Raw genomic sequence first — 18,032 nt, forward strand, 5'->3', positions numbered from 1 at the left:
AAACAGAGTGAGTCAGGAAGTACAACAATCATTAACCAAGATTAATTATCTTGGTTTAGAATAAGAATGATTAGTTATGGAATGGTGGAAACCTTAAAAACAACCATAGCAGTATTCCTTAATGTTAAAAAAGTGAATATTTTATATATATAAAATGTTCACTATTTTTATATATGTATTTGAAAGGCACACAAATATACGTACACACACACACGCCTTCAAATCTGATATAATGCCGATGTACATTACTTGTGCTAATTTGTACAAGCAAAGATGGAAGCATAACTTCATTAAGTTGGTTTCACATATTTAATTAAAAGCAGTGAAGTGTAATTTTTTTTGGGGGGGGGAAGTGTTTTCTTTTTTCATATGTAGAATTAATATTTGAAACATGAACATTAGTGATCTGAACTTTAGTTTAATGGAGTTAATAGGTAGAATTTGAAAGCTGCACAGGAAAGCAGCAGAAAGCGGTAGAGATAAGAAAACGATTAGCATTATGTAGCATTTGATCAAACTTTATTTTGAAATTATCCTTACAAATGTGTATGAATTTTAGAGCTAAAACTGAATTTCTCCCGAGAGTAATTTTTTACCTGTTCTCTGAACTCCTGTTCTTTCAACTTTGAATCATTAACCAGTGTTGTCTTTTGGGCTAACTGAGCCTGGAATACAATACATACACACTCTTCAGCAAAACATCCACACAAAAATTTTAACAGCAAAATTTAATCTTCTTGTTATTTATTATTATTGTAAGCCTTAGAGGAAAATGCTTCACTGACATTGCTACATTAAAAATGATGTATTTGTGAAGTCATTCTTACCTGAAGTTGTGCTATTTTTTCCTAGGGAATAGAAAAGGACAAAATTTATTAAATCACTTTTTTCTGTTTAATACAACAGAAAATATTGTACAAGTATCTTGCATCCACATTTATGCCATTTTTTTCATGGTGGTTAATATTTGATATCATATATCAAGACCATATAGAAAAGCAATTCTAATATAGTATGGTCTCATGCTTTTAGCAGTTATACTTCTGAAAAATCATTTATGTGAAATTATGAACCAAACATACAGCAGAGACCAACACTTTGATGCCTTTTCATTGTACAAATAGCCAGTTCCAAATTCTATAATACCAACTGTGGTCTACACAATAATATAATATTTCATCTGCAATTTCTTGCTAAAATCTAAAAAAATATTTCAGTGCCATATCTGAAAATTAACTTTCTTTCATATCTATAAAACATATCCTTAAAACCTGTTAAAAACATGCAAGATTTTCTTGTAATGACGTGAGTGGTCAGGATGCAAAATCTGACTTCCATATTGTCTCAGAAAAAATACAATGCTATAATAATAAAGGACGAGATATTGCTCTTTTTGTCTTCTTAGCATAATTTATTTTGTAATAGATGAAGCTGTTTATTATTACTTGGAAGAACAAGAATGAGGGAGTATCCATACTGGGTACAAGTTAGTAGCCATAAAATTAATTGGATTTAAGATTTGAGTAACTGTTCCCATTAATTTAAAGGGAAACTAAATCAAATAAGTTAATCTTCAAACTCTAGCACTTCCTGCATATAACACCAGGCATCTAAGGATAGTTGTTTCTGAGATATTGAAACAATATATAAAAACTATTTTGCTAAAATTTGACAATTAAAATAATTTAAAAAAGAAAAAAGAATGCTGTAATTTACACCGATTTGAAATAGAAGTGAAGTTCCTCACCTGTTTTATTATCACTGTGCCAAGAATGACAAAAATAGTATAATGATTACAGCTAAATGAGGCAGTGTCAATACAGCGTCAATATTGTTTCAACACATGTAATATCACTGCTATGTGAGCACTGTACTTTTAGATGCAATTCAAGTGCTGATTATCATCTTTAAAGTCTTTCATGGATTTGAATACCCATGAATACCCAAGAGGGCATCTTCTTCCAGTTATTTCCACCCATCCAACTCAATCCAGCATGTTAGGGTCTCACCAGCCAAAAAATATTGGCTGGCAGGAACTAGGAGATGTGCCTTCTCTGTAGCACCTGCCTCCTGGAACATTCTCCTTCAGACATCAGTATGATCTGACCCTGTTGACCTTTTTTAAGGCCATGAATTTGGTTGCATGCACAGACTTGAGCACCTGAGTGTATTAAAGGCCCGATTTCTTGGCTGTATCCATAGTTGTATTAATATCCATTAATATCCATGTATTAATATCCATATTAATAGATGCACTTGGTGATTTTATATATATTTATTTTGTATTATTTTAATTGCTTTCAATTTGTTTTTACACTTTATGATATATCTCACCCAGAGAGTTGTTGACATGAGCAAATATAGCAATCAAACAAATTAACAAACAAATAATATATAGAGCAAACTGTGTTGCATGAGACCACAATAAAACTAAATATAAAAACAGTGAAAAATTAGAAATACCAATATGTTTATCAACTTACTTTATCACCATTCCAACTTTCTTCATATGCCAATCTTTTTTTGTAGTCTTCTTGTAATTGCACCAGATGGTCCTCCAATTTATTTACTTTTTTGGTCATTTCTTCTTCTCTGGCCTTCAGAATAAATATTAATAAATCCACCATCTTGTATATCTTGTTACAATATAGTATGGTGCAATTTGGCTTCCAATCGATTTCAATCTTAAAAGTTCTAGTGATTTGTTATTGTTTTAACAGAAATATGTTATACTTTGAATATCTACATGTTTCCCCAAATATAAGACCAAGTCTTATTTTCTTTTGAACCCCCAAAAACCAGCTAGGGCTTCTTTTTGGGGGTGTCTTAATTTTTATGAGGTGCATGAGGCCGCAAGCGCAGTGACCTCATGGTTGCTGGGCCCCTTAATCGCAGCCGGCAGGTCAGCTGATCCAGTGAGGACTGGGAGTTTTGTCTCTCTGGGTGCCTGGAGATGTTTCTGGCGCATTCTTGCTAGCCCCATCCCTTCCCACGGCGCCAGGCAACATCGCAGCCGAGGAACCTTCTCTTCTGCAGCTCACCTTGTGGCTATAGAGCATGCGATGAGCATGGTTTGCACTCTGCCAGGCCTGGATCTCAGGTGTTGCTCAGGCTGCTGCTACGATGAGGCAGAAAGCCATGCGGCCGGTCAGAATCGGCTCCTCTACCCGGCTGCTGTGCCTGCTGCATCTGCTGCTGCTGCCCTCACAGGGGCTGTTTGCCCTCCTGGCTGCCTTGCTTCCAGCAGCCCTCCTGGGCCGCTCCTGCCTCGCGTGAGGCAACTGAGCCCAGATCTACAACCTCTGGAGCACCTCCCCTGCCACTGGCCTGCCGGGATCCCCTTCGCCAGCGGTTGTGCTGCCTTGAGCAAGCTCCATGGCAGCTCTGCAGCAGGACAGAGGAGGGAGGGGGAGATCACTCCTTCTTCCTTTGCACCCCAAAACCTCGTCTTCCCTGGCCCCTACCCTCCTTGCTGGAGCAAGACACACAACTAAATCTTACCCGTGGAGGCCTCCCAGTGCAATGCTCTGCCATAGCTTTGGAGCAAACGTCCCCCTTGCAGGATTGCAAGGCTAGAGGCTTCAAAGCCACGAAGGAAGCAGTTTGGATGTATGTCTGCAAGGCTCCCCTTTGAAAGGAGGATTGGTAGGAAAATCCACCCCCATCTGGAGATCACTTTCTGAAAGAGTTTTCCTCACCTTGCCCACTTCCGATCTTTCTCCCTTTCCTGCATCTCAAAACAAAATCAAACCATGATGGGGGGAGGGATTTTCCTGTGAGTACAGGCTGGAGATGGTGGGGGGGAATTTCCTGCAGCCTGAGCAACACCCAAGATCCAGGCCTGGTGGAGCACAAAAGGTGCTTACCGCCTGCTCCATAGCCACAAGGTGAGCGGTGCAAGGTTGCCTGGCACCGTGGAAAAGGATGGGGCTAGCAAGAGTGTGCTAGAAACATCTCCAGGAGTCCATAGAGACAGAACTTCTGGCCCTCGCTGGGTCAGCTGATCCATAGGCGGCAAACAAGGGGCCGAGTAGTCATAATGTGGCCAGGGAAGGGAAGGACTACCTTCTGTGCTGGCCACACCTACCCCTTTCACTAGGACTTATTTTTGGGGTAGAGTGTATATTAGCCCCCCCTCCAAAATTAGGCTTGGGTTTATTTTAGGGGTGGGTCACATTTTCAGGGAAACATGATAATCATTTAAATACTATTTCAAATTTAGAAAACCATTGATGAATACATTTAAAAAGCCATTTAAAAAGAATCCAAATTCTACACCAGGACCAAATCTCATTAATCATTTATTAAAATAAATAGTCATATTATGATTTGAAGTACTATATCATTAGCTTAAATCAATGAAATGTGTCTTATTTATCTTATTTATGCATCCACAATTTATCAATATTGTTGAGTATCACTAGAGCTAAATGTTAGAGCAAATGAAAGAATACAATATGCAATTGCTTTTCGGATACAACGTTTTTCATTCTAGTGAAATGCCATTATTTCAAGAATTCCATAATGTAGAAAGTTATGAAAAAGCTATAAAAGACAGGCAGAAGTACAAAAGAGTATAGTAGAAGTATATATATTATACATACAGCAGAAGTATATATATATATATTATACATACAGCAGAAGTATATATATTATACATATCCACATATACGAACACACAAATACACATATAAACACACACAAAGGGATAAAAAAAACATTTGTCTTTCCTATGAAATTTAATTTGAAAGCTTCATTTCACATTGCATGATTCTTGGAAGGTAGTGTAGTATAATGTAGTCCAGTTAGTCCAGTGCAGTATAGTATGAAATAGTATATCATTATCATCCTCATTATCAACATTATATTATTACAATAATTATAATAATGATTATGTGAACCAAAGTACAGAAAAATTGCTACAGGTTGTGAAAACAGAGAACATTATAAAAGCAACAGAAACAAAGGCAGAATATAAGGAAAAACAGCTGGATGACAGATTAAATGGATGGAAAACCAAAGCTCTGCATGGACAGCACTTGAAAAACATTGAAGGAAAGTGTGATAACAACTTGACATGGGGATGGCTTAAGATGGGAACCATCAGGAAAGAAATGGAAGGTTTAATACTCGCTGCTCAAGAACAAGCACTACAAACTAATGCCATGAAAGCAAAGATACAAAAATCCACAGACAATCCAAACTGCCGACTTTGCAACAACAAAGTTGAAATTGTTTCATATTTAATATGTGAATGCAGCAAAATCATACAAACTGATTACAAAGCTAGAGAAGACTGAGTTGCTAAATTAATCCACTGGTCATTATGTAAAAAATATGACGTGCCTGTGTCGAAAAAGTCATGGGAACATAAAGTGGAAAAAGTTATAGAAAATGAGAAAGTGAAGATCTTGTGGGACTTTCGAATACAGACAGATCGTCACTTGGAACACAACATGCCAGATATCACAGTTGTCGAAAACTGAAATGTACAATTTATTGACATCGCGGTACCAGGAGATGCCAGAATCGAAGAAAAAGAAGTGGAAAAAATCATGAAATATTGCGACCTGGCCATTGAAATTACACGGCTATGGATGAAACATGTAACAGTGATACCCATTGTCATCGGGGCACTTGGTACTATGTCCAAGAATTTTATAAGATACATCAACAAATTGCATCTTCCTGCAATAACACAAGCAGAACTGTAAAAAACTGCGCTACTTGGAAAGGGCCGTGGTGGCTCAGGCTGTAAGAAGCCTGTTATTAAAACACAGCAGCCTGCAATTACTGCAGGTTCAAGCCCCACCAGGCCCAAAGTTGACTCAGCCTTCCATCCTTTATAAGGTAGGTAAAATGAGGACCCAGATTGTTGGGGGGGCAATAAGTTGACTTTGTAAATATACAAATAGAATGAGACTATTGCCTTACACACTGTAAGCTGCCCTGAGTCTTCGGAGAAGGGCGGGATATAAATGTAAATAAATAAATAAATTTTTTTAAAAAACATCGTACATCTTAAGAAGGTACCTGCTGATACCTAGGACGCTGGCAGCAACCCGTATCAACCATTAGCGCCAGTCAATGGTATTTGTGATGCATTTTTGAATGTTTAGTTGACTGAGTTTCATGTTTAATGAATAAAGTATATAACGATAATAATAAATGAATGTTTAATGAATAAAAGAGATAATAATAATAGAAAAAATAAAGAGCCAGTTTGGTCTAGTGGTTAAAGCAGAAATCAGGAGATTATGATTTCTAGTCCTGCCTTTGGCATGAAAGCCAGCTATATGACTTTGGACTGTTACTCTCTCTCAACCCAACTCACCTCCCAGGGTATTTGTTGTGTGCAAAATAGAAGGAATAAAGTATGTTGATATGTTTGCCATCTTATTTATAGAAATAATAAAGATAGGATAAAAGAAAACTACCGTATATACTTGAATATAAGCCGATCCGAGTATAAGCCGAGGTCCCCAATTTTACCCCAAAAAACTGGGGTAAACTGGGGACTCGAGTATAAGCCGAGGGAGGGAAATGAGGCAGCTACCGATCAGGGAAAGCCTCCCTCCCTCAGCCGAGAAGGCTGGCGGCTCCCCCGCCCCGCCCTCTCACTGCACCGGCAGGGCTTCCCCGCGCTAATGCAAAAGCCCGCCAAGTTTGCACCATCCGGTATAATGTGAAAAAAAGAAAAAAAAAACAACTCGAGTATAAGCCGTATATACTCGAGTATAAGCCGAGGGGACGTTTTTCAGCACAAAAAACGTGCTGAAAAACTCGGCTTATACTCGAGTATATACGGTAACTTTAAAAACATCTTCATAAATACAAAAGAGATATGATAAAGTTATTTTGGCTTCAAATATATTAAAACAAAAACGTTTTATGTTGTCTAAATAGATATATTCTTTAAATTAAATGTTTATTGAAAAGAATAGTACTTGTATTATCAAATTTATATTTAATAAATTGATTTAATGTAAAGTGAAAGAAAAAACACACTAGTTTGCTAAAAGCAAAAAGATTTGCAAAATTATATAATGTAAAATTTCTCTCAACTTTACATTAATAAATCCAATGTAGCAGTGATTCCAATAATTTGTGTCGTCCTAGGTACTGATTGTTGGCAATCACATTGCAATCAACTAAGCTACAAATATACATATTCCATTCATAATTATGCATGAGCAGCAGTACAGAAATATATTCTCTTACTCTATTTAAGCAAACACTAAGTTCTTGTTCTTTTTCTGGAAGATATGGCCTTAATTTCTCTAATGGGATAGGAAATTATCTTTCAGCCTTTATTGGATATAATCTGTTATTTCTGTTCATATAACTGATACAGTCCTAAATCAATTCACATCTATACAATCAGGGGTGAAATGCTCCTGGTTCGGACCGGATCACCTGAGCCAATAGCGATGGCAGTGGGTGGTTTGGAGAACCGGTAACCAAAATCCCTGCCGCCCCCCAACCTAAGCGATCATCAGTGTTGTTTTTTTTTTTTTTTTACTTTTAAAAGCATTTTTTCTTTGGCCAAAAAAAATGCTTTTAAAGGTAAAAGAAAAAGCCTCTGATGATCGCACGGCTCAGCTGGGATTGTCAAAACCGTTTAAAAGCATTTTTTGTAAAAAAAGAAAAAAAAAAAAGCTTTTAAAAGGCTCCTCTGGCGACCCCAGCTAAGTTGCCTGATCACCAGAACCTTCTAAAAGCATTTTTTACAACCTCTTCAGCTGAGGATTAGGCAATTCAGCCGAGATCATCAGAACTCCTTAAAAGCATATTTTCTACAAGCTCTTCCCCCGAAAAGATTGTAGAAAAAATGCTTTTAAAAGGTTATGGTGATCAGGCAACTCAGCTGGGATCGTCGGAACCCTTTAAAAGCTTTTTTTCCCTCTGGCGCTCCTAGCTGAGTTGCCTGATCATCACGGGCTTTTAAAAACATTTTTTTACAACCTTTTCGGTCGAAGAAGTTGTAGAAAAAATGCTTTTAAAAGTTAAAAAAAAAAGTTGGCCACGCCCACCCAGTCACATTATCCGCCCCCACCAAGCAACGCCCACAGAACCGGTAGTAACAAATTTTACATTTCACCTTTGCAACAACCCAAAATAAAGCATTTTGTTGCAATGCAAACCAAATGCTGTCTGCTTTCAAAAGTGCTCATTAATGCCATAGTTGGATTTTAAAGTTTGCTTAACCAAACTAACAGTATGGACTTCCACTACTGTTTCTGAGCAAAACTGCTATCTGTCAGCCTCAATGTCTTCCTAATTCAACTCAAAACCACAGTAACAACTTTTAAAGCCTTAAAGCATTTGGACTTGGTTGCCAAGTCATTTCCTCCTGTATAAATCTGCACAGATATCAAGATCATCTTTCTCCTTCAAATAAATATAGTATTAATATTAAAATGGGTCCAAGATTTTAAATATTTACAGAATACTGAATTTAAAAATTGCTTTCTACAATTTTGTCTCAAAGGTTGAAAATAATATTCAGGATTTTACTCATGAAGTAAGATATTTTGAATATTTTGGAATGCTTGGAGCAAAATAATGAAAACTAAGCTGTATTGGTATTTTTAGCTGCAGAGAAATCTTTTGATAATTTGAACGGGGTTTATTTTTTGTTTAGAGCTCTGGAACATATTTAAATTTGAGTTAATTTAATTTTAATTTTAATTTAATTTAAAATTTGTGTAAATTTTATTTATACTCTCAGAAAGAACAAATAATTGTTAATGGAGAACTAATTACAGTCTGGTTGGATTCAAAAAGAGATAAGGCAAGGATGTCCATTGTCTCCAGATTTATATGTTTTTTTTTGTTGAGCTATTGAAATAAAGATGTAACATATTTTCCGGAGCATAAGACACACTTCCACCCCCAAAAAAGAGGATGAAAATCTGGGCACATCAGTTACATCAGCCATAGCTGGGGGAGAGGGGCGAGAGACCTGGGGAGGCAGAGGCAACAGTGGCAACAGGCAGCTGATTGGCGGTATTCTGGAAGGCTGATCTAACCGCCAATCGGAGAAGTAGGATTCAAAGTGTTCAGACGAAGCGTTAGTTAAATTGAGAATCAGCTGATTTCACCAGTCAAGCCATTAGCCGAGAACGCCCTGCCACACTGCCGGAACTGCTGAATTGCCACCACAACTGCCACCTGAACACCACCACTGGACCTGCCATTTGACCTGCCACCCCATCACCGCTGGACCTGCTGTCTGATCTTCAAGGTTTTGGTTACCACCTTTAAAGCGCTCCATGGCTTAGGGCCCGGGTACTTACGGGACCGCCTGCTGTTACCTTATGCCTCCCATCGACCCGTACGCTCTCACAGAGAGGGTCTCCTCAGGGTGCCGTCCGCCAAGCAATGCCGGCTGGCGGCCCCCAGGGGAAGGGCCTTCTCTGTTGGAGCACTTACTCTCTGGAACGACCTTCCCCCCGGTTTGCGCCAAATATCTGACCTTCAGACCTTTCGCCGGGAATTAAAAACTCACTTATTTATTCAAGCGGGACTGGACTGATTTTTTAAATTTTAAATTTTAATTTTTAATTCTTTGTAATTTTATATGGGGTATTTTAGGTTAGGTTAATCTGACGGTTTTAATTCGGCCACTATTGAATAAGTATTTTAAATTGATATTTTAACTTTGTATACTTGCTGTTTTTATTTTTGGCTGTACACCGCCCTGAGTCCTTCAGGAGAAGGGCGGTATAAAAATTTAAATAAATAAATAAAATAAATCTGCTGCCCCATCACCATGAGACCTACCGCCCTATTGACACCGCACCTGCTGCCCCATCGCCGCCACCTGACCTACCACTGGACTTGTTGCCTGATCGCTGCCTCCTGACCTGCCACCCCATCGCCGTTGCCCGACCTGCCACTGGACCTGATACCAGATCATCACCAGTGGACCTGCCACCTGACCTGCCACCCTATCACCACCTGACTTGCCACCCTATCACCACCTGATCTGCCACCCTATCACTGCTCGACCTGCCGGCCCATCGCTGCTGCATGACCTGCCGGCCCATTGCTGCCACCTGACCTGCTGCCAGACGTGCCACCCGAACACCCCACTGGAGCTGCTGCTTGACCTGCCGCCGGACCTGCCACCCAATCGCTGCCACCCCACTGCTGCCAGACCTGCTGCCCCATCGCCGCTGCCTGACCTGTCACTGGATCTGCCGCTTGATCGCCACCACTGGACCTGCCATCTGATCTGCTACCCCATTGCCAACAGCCCCCATCAGAGAGAGGTATGGCTTTGCTTCCAGAGAGGAAGAACAAGGGTTAGGGTTAGGGTTAGTGCCTGTTTGTCTTTGTATAGAATTAGGGTTTACGTTAGGGTCAGGGAGGAAAAGAATCATCAATGTCCTAAAATTCTCAGCTTGCTTATCAGCCTCCACTTTAATTAAGTGTATTTCTCCTACTAGATTGTTTTACTGTTTTATTACCTTGTTAAAAGTTTGCTCTACTGAGTGTTTTACGATTAATGGAGGAGAGGGGAGGTTTTTACTGTTCCCAGTGTTCGGCTGACATTGCATGTGTGGGAGAGAGAGATAGCCTTTTTAAACAGACGTTTGAACTGTTTTGGCGCGTGAATGTAACAACAGCTGCTTGCTTCACATTCCATCCAGAAGATTGACAGAGTGAGAATATCGGAAGTGAAACTACACGTGGCCAAGGAGGAAGACGACATTGGATTATTACTGTATGACCTCTAGTAGGGAGAGGGTTCAGGAGAGGATATGACTCTATGGTTTTGATTTACTTCCAGTTCTGGCTTTGCCTGTCCAGCATTTCAGACTTGCTTAGTATAAATGCTGTACAGCATTTCAAACTTGCTTAGTATAAATCACCAATCTCTTCAAAATGATGGAGTTGGGTCTTTATTTTGTGAGGCTGGTTGACATTGTTACCATAGAATAGGGTGGGGGCGTAATGAGCTAGTGTGCGTGTATGAATGTATGAACATGGTTTCAGCTACAGTACAATACAGTGCTCTGTATTGTTATAAAGGACACATTATTGTTCTTTCTTGCAGAAAAATGTCAAAGCAAAAAGGCATATAAAATCTCTTTTAAGCTGGAAGTCATCAAATATGCTGAGGAACATGGAAACAGAGCAGCAGAGAAACACTTTGGACCACCTCCAACTGAAAAAATGATAAGACAGTGGAGGAAACAGGTGGATCAGCTGCAAAAAGTAAAGGATAAATGTAAGCACAAGTTTCATGGGCTTTCTATAAAGTGGCCACAGTTAGAGGAGGACATAAAAGACTGGATCACACATCACCTGAACAGTGGCTTTGCAGTTTCCACAAAAATGATGATATATGAAGCCAAACGCATTGCTGCACAGAAAGGCATTCAGGATTTTATTGACTCACCATCGTGGTGCTTCAGAGTTGTTGTTGTTGTTGTTGTTGTTGTTGTTGTTATTATTATTATTATTGAATTTTTATACCGCCCTTCTCCCGAAGGACTCAGGGCGGTGTACAGCCGGAGATAAAATACAAAATATGTACAATTAAAACAAATTAAAACATCAAAATTACAAAAACGGCTAATAATTAAAATTAAATTTAAAATATTTAAAAATATTAATAAAACCCCAATTTAAAATCAAACTATTATGCCAGTCCCGCTTGAATAAATAAGTATGTTTTTAGCTCACGACGGAAGGTCCGAAGATCAGGCACTTGACGTAGGCCAGGGGGGAATTCATTCCAGAGCGTCGATGCTCCCACAGAGAAGGCCCTACCCCTGGGGGCCGCCAGCCGACACTGTTTGGCGGATGGCACCCTGAGGAGACCCTCTCTATGAGAGCGTACGGGTCGGTGGGAGGCATAGGGTAACAGCAGGCGGTCTCGTAAGTACCCGGGTCCTAAGCCATGGAGCGCTTTAAAGGTGGTAACCAAAATATTGAAGCGCACCCGAAAGACCACAGGAAGCCAGTGCAGACTACGGAGCAGTGGTGTTACGTGGGAGCCACGAGCGGCTCCCATTACTACTCGCGCAGCCGCATTCTGGACTAACTGCAGCCTCCGGGTGCACCTCAAAGGCAGCCCCATGTAGAGAGCATTGCAGTAATCCAACCGAGACGTAACCAGAGCGTGAGTGACTGTGCATAAGGCATCCCGGTCAAGGAAGGGACGCAACTGGCGGACCAAGCAGACTTGGTAAAAGTCCCTCCTGGAGACGGTCGCCAGATGTTCATCAAAGGACAGCCGTCCATCCAGGAGGACGCCCAAGTTGCGAACCATCTCCTTTGGGGCCACTAACCCGCCCCCAACAGTCAGCTGCGGATGCAGCTGACTGTACCGGGGTGCCGGCATCCACAGCCACTCCGTCTTGGAGGGATTGAGCTTGAGTCTGTTTCTCCCCATCCAGACCCGTACAGCTTCCAGGCACCGGGACAGCACTTCGACCGCTTCGTTGGGGTGGTCCGGGGTGGAAAAGTACAGCTGAGTATCATCAGCGTACAGATGATAACTCACCCCGAAACCACTGATGACCTCACCCAGCGGCTTCATATAGATGTTGAACAGGGTAGGCGAGAGAATCGACCCCTGAGGCACCCCACAAGTGAGGCGCCTCGCGGACAACCTCTGCCCCCGTCAACACCGTCTGCGACCGGTCGGAGAGATAGGAGGAGAACCACCGATAAACGGTGCCTCCCACTCCCAATCCCTCCAACCGGCGCAGCAAGATACCATGGTCGATGGTATCAAAAGCCGCTGAGAGATCTAATAGGACCAAGGCAGAGGAACAACCCCTGTCCCTGGCCCTCCAGAGGTCATCCACCAACGCGACCAAAGCCGTCTCCGTGCTGTAACCGGGTCGGAAGCCGGACTGGAACGGGTCTAGATAGTTATGAGGAGATATGGCCTTGTTATGCGCACCAAAACTAGAATTGCGCAAAAAATGCCAAAGAGTATGAATCTAAGATTCTGTCTTTTCATACTTTTGTGATAGACTCCAGGAAGAAAGATAATTTTGAAATTGGCCAGATTGGGAATATGGATGAAGTTCTGCTAACTTTTGACATGCTATCCAATAAGACTGCTGATATAAAAGTGCCACAAGCATAACCATGAAAACCTCAGGATATGAGAAAACACATTAGTTGTGTTGTCCTGCTGTGTAGATGGCACCAAACTGCCACCAATGTCAATATTCAAAATTCAAAACCTTTCCAAAAGAAGTGATTGCAAGAGGTGTTGTTGTACATGTCCATGAGAAAGGATGAATGGACAAAAATGGAATGAAAGTATGGATTGAAAAAGTGTCCAAACGTCCTGGAGGGCTTCTGAAAAAACCTGCCTTGTTATTGCTCAAACAGTTTAGAACACATATTAGTGAAACCACAAAGTAAAGGTTTAAAGAAGTGAAAACTCATCTAACTATAATTCCTGAGGGTCTTACCAGCCAGATGCAACCTCTTGATGTTTCTATCAACAAACCATTCAAAGTGTACATGTGAGAAGAGTGGAACAAATGGATGGCTGTTGGTAATCATGATCTGACACCTACTGGAAGAATGAGAAGGCCCATTATCACTCAAGTTTGTGAATGGGTGGAAACATCATGGAACTCAGTGAAGGACGAAATTGTTATACGGTCATTCATAAAATGTGGCATTAGCAATGCCTTAGATGATGTCATTTATGAAGGTAGCGAAGAAAGTGATATCAGTGATTGTGAGCAACTGAGCTTCCTAAATTCTGACACCAGTGATGATGGATGATTTTTATTTATTTGTTTGTCAAGAACGTACTAGGTAATAAGTATAAACATAGTTTGGATACATAAAATAGATACAAATAGAAGAAACATTAGGACAGGGATGGTAGGCACGCTGGTACTTTTATTGACGCCTTTTACAGACCTCTTAGGAATGGGGTGAGGTCAACAATAGACAGTCTTAGGTTAAAATTTGGGGGGTTTTGGGATGAAACCACAGAGTCAGATAGTGCATTCCAGGCATTGACCATATTTTTTGTAATCGAGTTTGAAGTGGTTCACTTTAAGTTTTTATCTATTGTGTGTTCACATATTGTTGTGGTTGAAGCTGAAGTAGTCATTGACAGGTAGGACATTGTAGCAGATAATTTTATGAGCTACGCTTAAGTCATACCGAAGGCAGCATAGTTCTGTTTTCTAAACCCAGAATTTCAAGTCTGATGGCATAAGGTATTTTGTTGCGAGCAGAGGAATGGAGGACACTTCTTGTGAAATATTTCTGGACATGTTCAATTATATTAATGTCCAATATGTAGTGCGAATTTCAGACAGATGAACTGTATTTGAGAATTGGTCTAGCAAATGTTTTGTATGCTCTGATTAGTAGTGTAATATTACCGGAGAAGAAGCTATGCAAGATTAGCTTTACAACTCTTAATTCCTTTTTGGCGATGTTGTTACAGTGGTATTCTTGGGGTTTCCAGAAAATAAGAGGAGTGCTTCAACCTTAAAGTCTCTTCTCATTTGTTAATGACAGTGATGATGGTTCTTAATACCGCTGTTGACTTTACATGGTTGTAAAAATTATACATGGTTGTAGAAATTATTCTGCTATATTTTATTAAATATTTTAATACACCATTTGGTTCAGAATATTTTTTTCCTTGTTTTCCTCCTCTAAAATCTAGGTGTGTTTTATACTACAGTGGGTCTTATAATCCGAAAAATAAAGGTAAATCAAGATCAGAGAATAGAAGGAAGATTGAACAAGAAACATAAAAAAGCAATTGCAGATGACTGGTATTAATTTTAGAAGACCCACTAGAGCAGTGGTTCTCAACCTTTATAGTGCTGTGACCCCTTTAATACAATTCCCCATGATGTGGCGACCCCAACCATGAAATTATTTTCATTCATAGGCCTAAGTAACTGTACTTTTGCTAATGTTATAAATCGTAATCATAATGTAAATATCTGATATACAGGATGTATTTTCATTGTTACAAACTGAACATAGCCAAAGCTTTATGTTTAATCACGAAACAATATGTAATTATATTTTGTGCAAAATGCATTTCTGCTTATAATTAAATTACAAATAAATGAAATTTTATCTTTATGACTTGCATTTATTTACTTTTCTATTAGGTATTCACCATATTCATGTTGCATACTGATATGAAAATTTGAAAAGCAAGGCGGAGCATGGACAACAATCTTAACTGTAGCAAAGTACATTGCTACAAAATTGTTGCGACAGTATATGCAAGCAAGCCAACGAAGGTCATCTTCTGCATCAAGTCTACTTCTGTATTTAGACTTGATAACTAACAGGCTGGAAAACCCTGTTTCGCAAAGATATGTTGTTGGAAATGGAAGAAGAAGGCGCAACACAGTCTCAGACAGATCAGGATATGACTGCAAACACTTGATCCAGAATTGTGTAACTGACATTGAAGAGAAATCATTTTTGCTGCATCGCTATTAACGAGTTCAATAAACTCTTCCTGTGATGTCTCAGGAACATCTTCAACTTTGACTGTGAATAGACTTCTGGCAAGTGCAAACGGGAGGTCAGGTAGATTTGGAAAGTATGATGAAATTTTGTCTGCAAGCATGTGCAAATGTTCTTTCACAGAAATTATCACTGTATTCCGTTTGTTAGGTTCAATGCCATTTTCCTCATAGAAAGCAGATAAGGTTGGCAACATGTAAATTTTATTTTTATCCAATTTTGTTTGCCAAAGCTGAAGTTTCATTTGAAAGGAACGGATCTTTTCAGATAAATCGCGGCAGTTTGCACTTGGTCCTTGCAGTGATAAATTTAACTCATTCAAGATGGCAAAGATGGCAACCAGATAGGCTATTTTCTGTAATTCACTTTCATCGCTATAAAGTGCTTCGAACTGTGGTTTTGCTTTCTGATTAAAAAACTGTTTTAGTTCATCACGAAGATCAAAAACACATTTTAGAACTTTTCCTCTTGACAACCATCTCACTTCAGTGTGAAATAGCAGAACATTGTTGGATGCATACAACTCATTACAGTTTTGAAAACAGTCGACTGTTTAAAGCACTCGCTTTCACAAAATTGACAGAATTAACGATGTTCTGTCAAAATTGACAGAATTAACGACAGAATTACTTCTTGTAATTCTTGTGGCAGTGTCTTCGTTGCTAATATTTGTCGATGGATCATACAGTGAGTTCCGATGACTTTTGGTGACTCATTCTGTACCAAACGTTGAAATCCAGACCGACATCCTAGCATACTTGGAGCACCATCTGTGTAGACACCACAAATATTTTCCCAAGAGATATTATATTTTTCCAGAAATGAACCAACTTTGTCAAATACATCACATGCTGTAATAGTCGTTTCAAGAGGTTTGCAAAAGAGAAACTCATCTTTAAAATCGCCATCATTTATATACCTCACGTAAACCAGTAATTGTGAACAATATGCAATGTCTGTGGATTCATCAAGCTGGATGCTAAATATTGGAAGTCGAGCAGATATCATTTCCTGGATTACCTGATCAATAATATCAGCAGAAATGTCAGCTATTCTCCTGTGAACAGTGTCATTAGATAAGGAAATTGCACTCAATTTAGTAACAAATTCGGCTCCAATCATAACTCGAACAATGTCTTTGGCCGCTGGCAACAGTAACTCCTCAGCAATGGTATGAGGTTTCATAGCTCTGGTGATTCTGAGAGCCACCAAATAAGAAGCTTCAACGGCTGCTATGTTTTGTTTATGGTACTTGCCACCAGAGTCAAGTCTGGCTTTCTTGACTCCATCAGCTTTACATCTAAAATACTGGGTGTCCTTGTCGGCAAAGCTCGGATGCTTGCTATCAAAATGACATTTCAGTTTGTTCGGCTTCATAGATTCGGCTGATAGAACTTCATTACAAATAACACATTGGGGTTTCTCAATTCCTGCTCTAACTATTGAAGTAAAACCGTACCATAAAAAACCATCACTATATTTTCTTTTCTTAACGTTCATTTCCTAGATTACTGCTGTGAGTCTTTGTGGCTTACTTCTGCTGTTTAGCAGAAATTCCCTGAAAGTGACCACGGGCTTGCCCTGATGTGCTTCAGGAAGACCGCTGATTGATTTCATTGCGGAGATAGGCAGTGATTCAGCAGCCGCAGAAGGGGAAAAAAGTGGCAAACTGTTTTTTTTTAATTTATTGCACCTGAAGCCGTATTGGCTAGCGATCTGAACTGCTTGTGATTGCCTTGAGGACTGAGGCATTAAAGCGGAGACTCCTCCCCTATTAAGTTTATCGCACCTGAAGCCAGATTAGGCTAGCGATTGGGAGTGATTGCAGCTGGCTTGAGAGGGAGACATTAGAGCAAAGATTTCTCTCTTTTTTAATTCATCGCGCCTGAAGCCGAATTCGGCTAGCTATTTGAAGAGCCTGCAGCTGACTTGTGGAGCCAACCATTGGAGCGCGATTCTTCGACTCACAAGTATACTTCCCATATTTCCGATGGTCTTAGGCTACTCCTGGCAAATCATAATTCGACCCCCAATGGGGTTGCGACCCACAGGTTGAGAACTGCTGCACTAGAGGAAGCAGGAGCTTTACTGGGAAATTTAAAGGAGGGATATATTCTCAGATTTCAAGATTAATGAACAGAAGACAAAGATGTTACAAAAAATATGCAACCAAAACATCAAAGACAATTGATGGAAATAGTAGTTTCAAGATTGATTTTAAAAATTAAAATATTTAGATATTATTATAACAAATATAAATTGTATTTTATTTCAAAATTATTATGTTACAATATGGACCAAACTTAAGAAAGACATATTAAGATTGGTCAATTTAAAACTATGATTGTTGGGAAAAATGTGTGATTAAAAATGTTTTGTCAACAATGAAGTTTCTATTTCAGACATCATATCTGGATGTCTGAATGGATGGATATATAGTTTTTAACAATAGCAAAAAATGCATCTAAAGTCATACAGAAGAGGCAAAAAAAAATGATTGGTTTTACTAGATTTAAAATTGCATTTTATGG

At 39.5% G+C, this 18,032-nt stretch overlaps 1 protein-coding gene across 10 annotated transcripts in view; it reads right to left on the reverse strand.

Annotated features, from left to right (window-relative positions):
- Window positions 1–18,032, reverse strand: part of GOLGA4 (golgin A4) — a 156,191-nt gene that overhangs the window by 22,200 nt on the left and 115,959 nt on the right. For 8 of the 10 annotated variants that reach the window (XR_009155182.1, XR_009155183.1, XM_058184113.1 and 5 more), the window contains 3 exons: window positions 2,484–2,597; window positions 828–848; window positions 597–665 (listed from right to left, as the gene is read on the reverse strand). Coding sequence is in view for 8 of the 10 variants with exons in the window: in XM_058184113.1 (XP_058040096.1) it covers window positions 597–665; window positions 828–848; window positions 2,484–2,597 (204 nt within the window). In the remaining 2 variants the exon portion in view is untranslated. Of the gene's footprint in view, window positions 1–596; window positions 666–827; window positions 849–2,483; window positions 2,598–12,829; window positions 13,556–18,032 lie in introns of those variants that run through there. The other 2 variants (XM_058184111.1, XM_058184112.1) reach the window with 2 other exon arrangements.

The sequence above is a fragment of the Ahaetulla prasina genome, chromosome 4 (genome assembly GCF_028640845.1).
Source record: "Ahaetulla prasina isolate Xishuangbanna chromosome 4, ASM2864084v1, whole genome shotgun sequence".
Classification (NCBI taxonomy): Eukaryota; Metazoa; Chordata; class Lepidosauria; order Squamata; family Colubridae; genus Ahaetulla; species Ahaetulla prasina.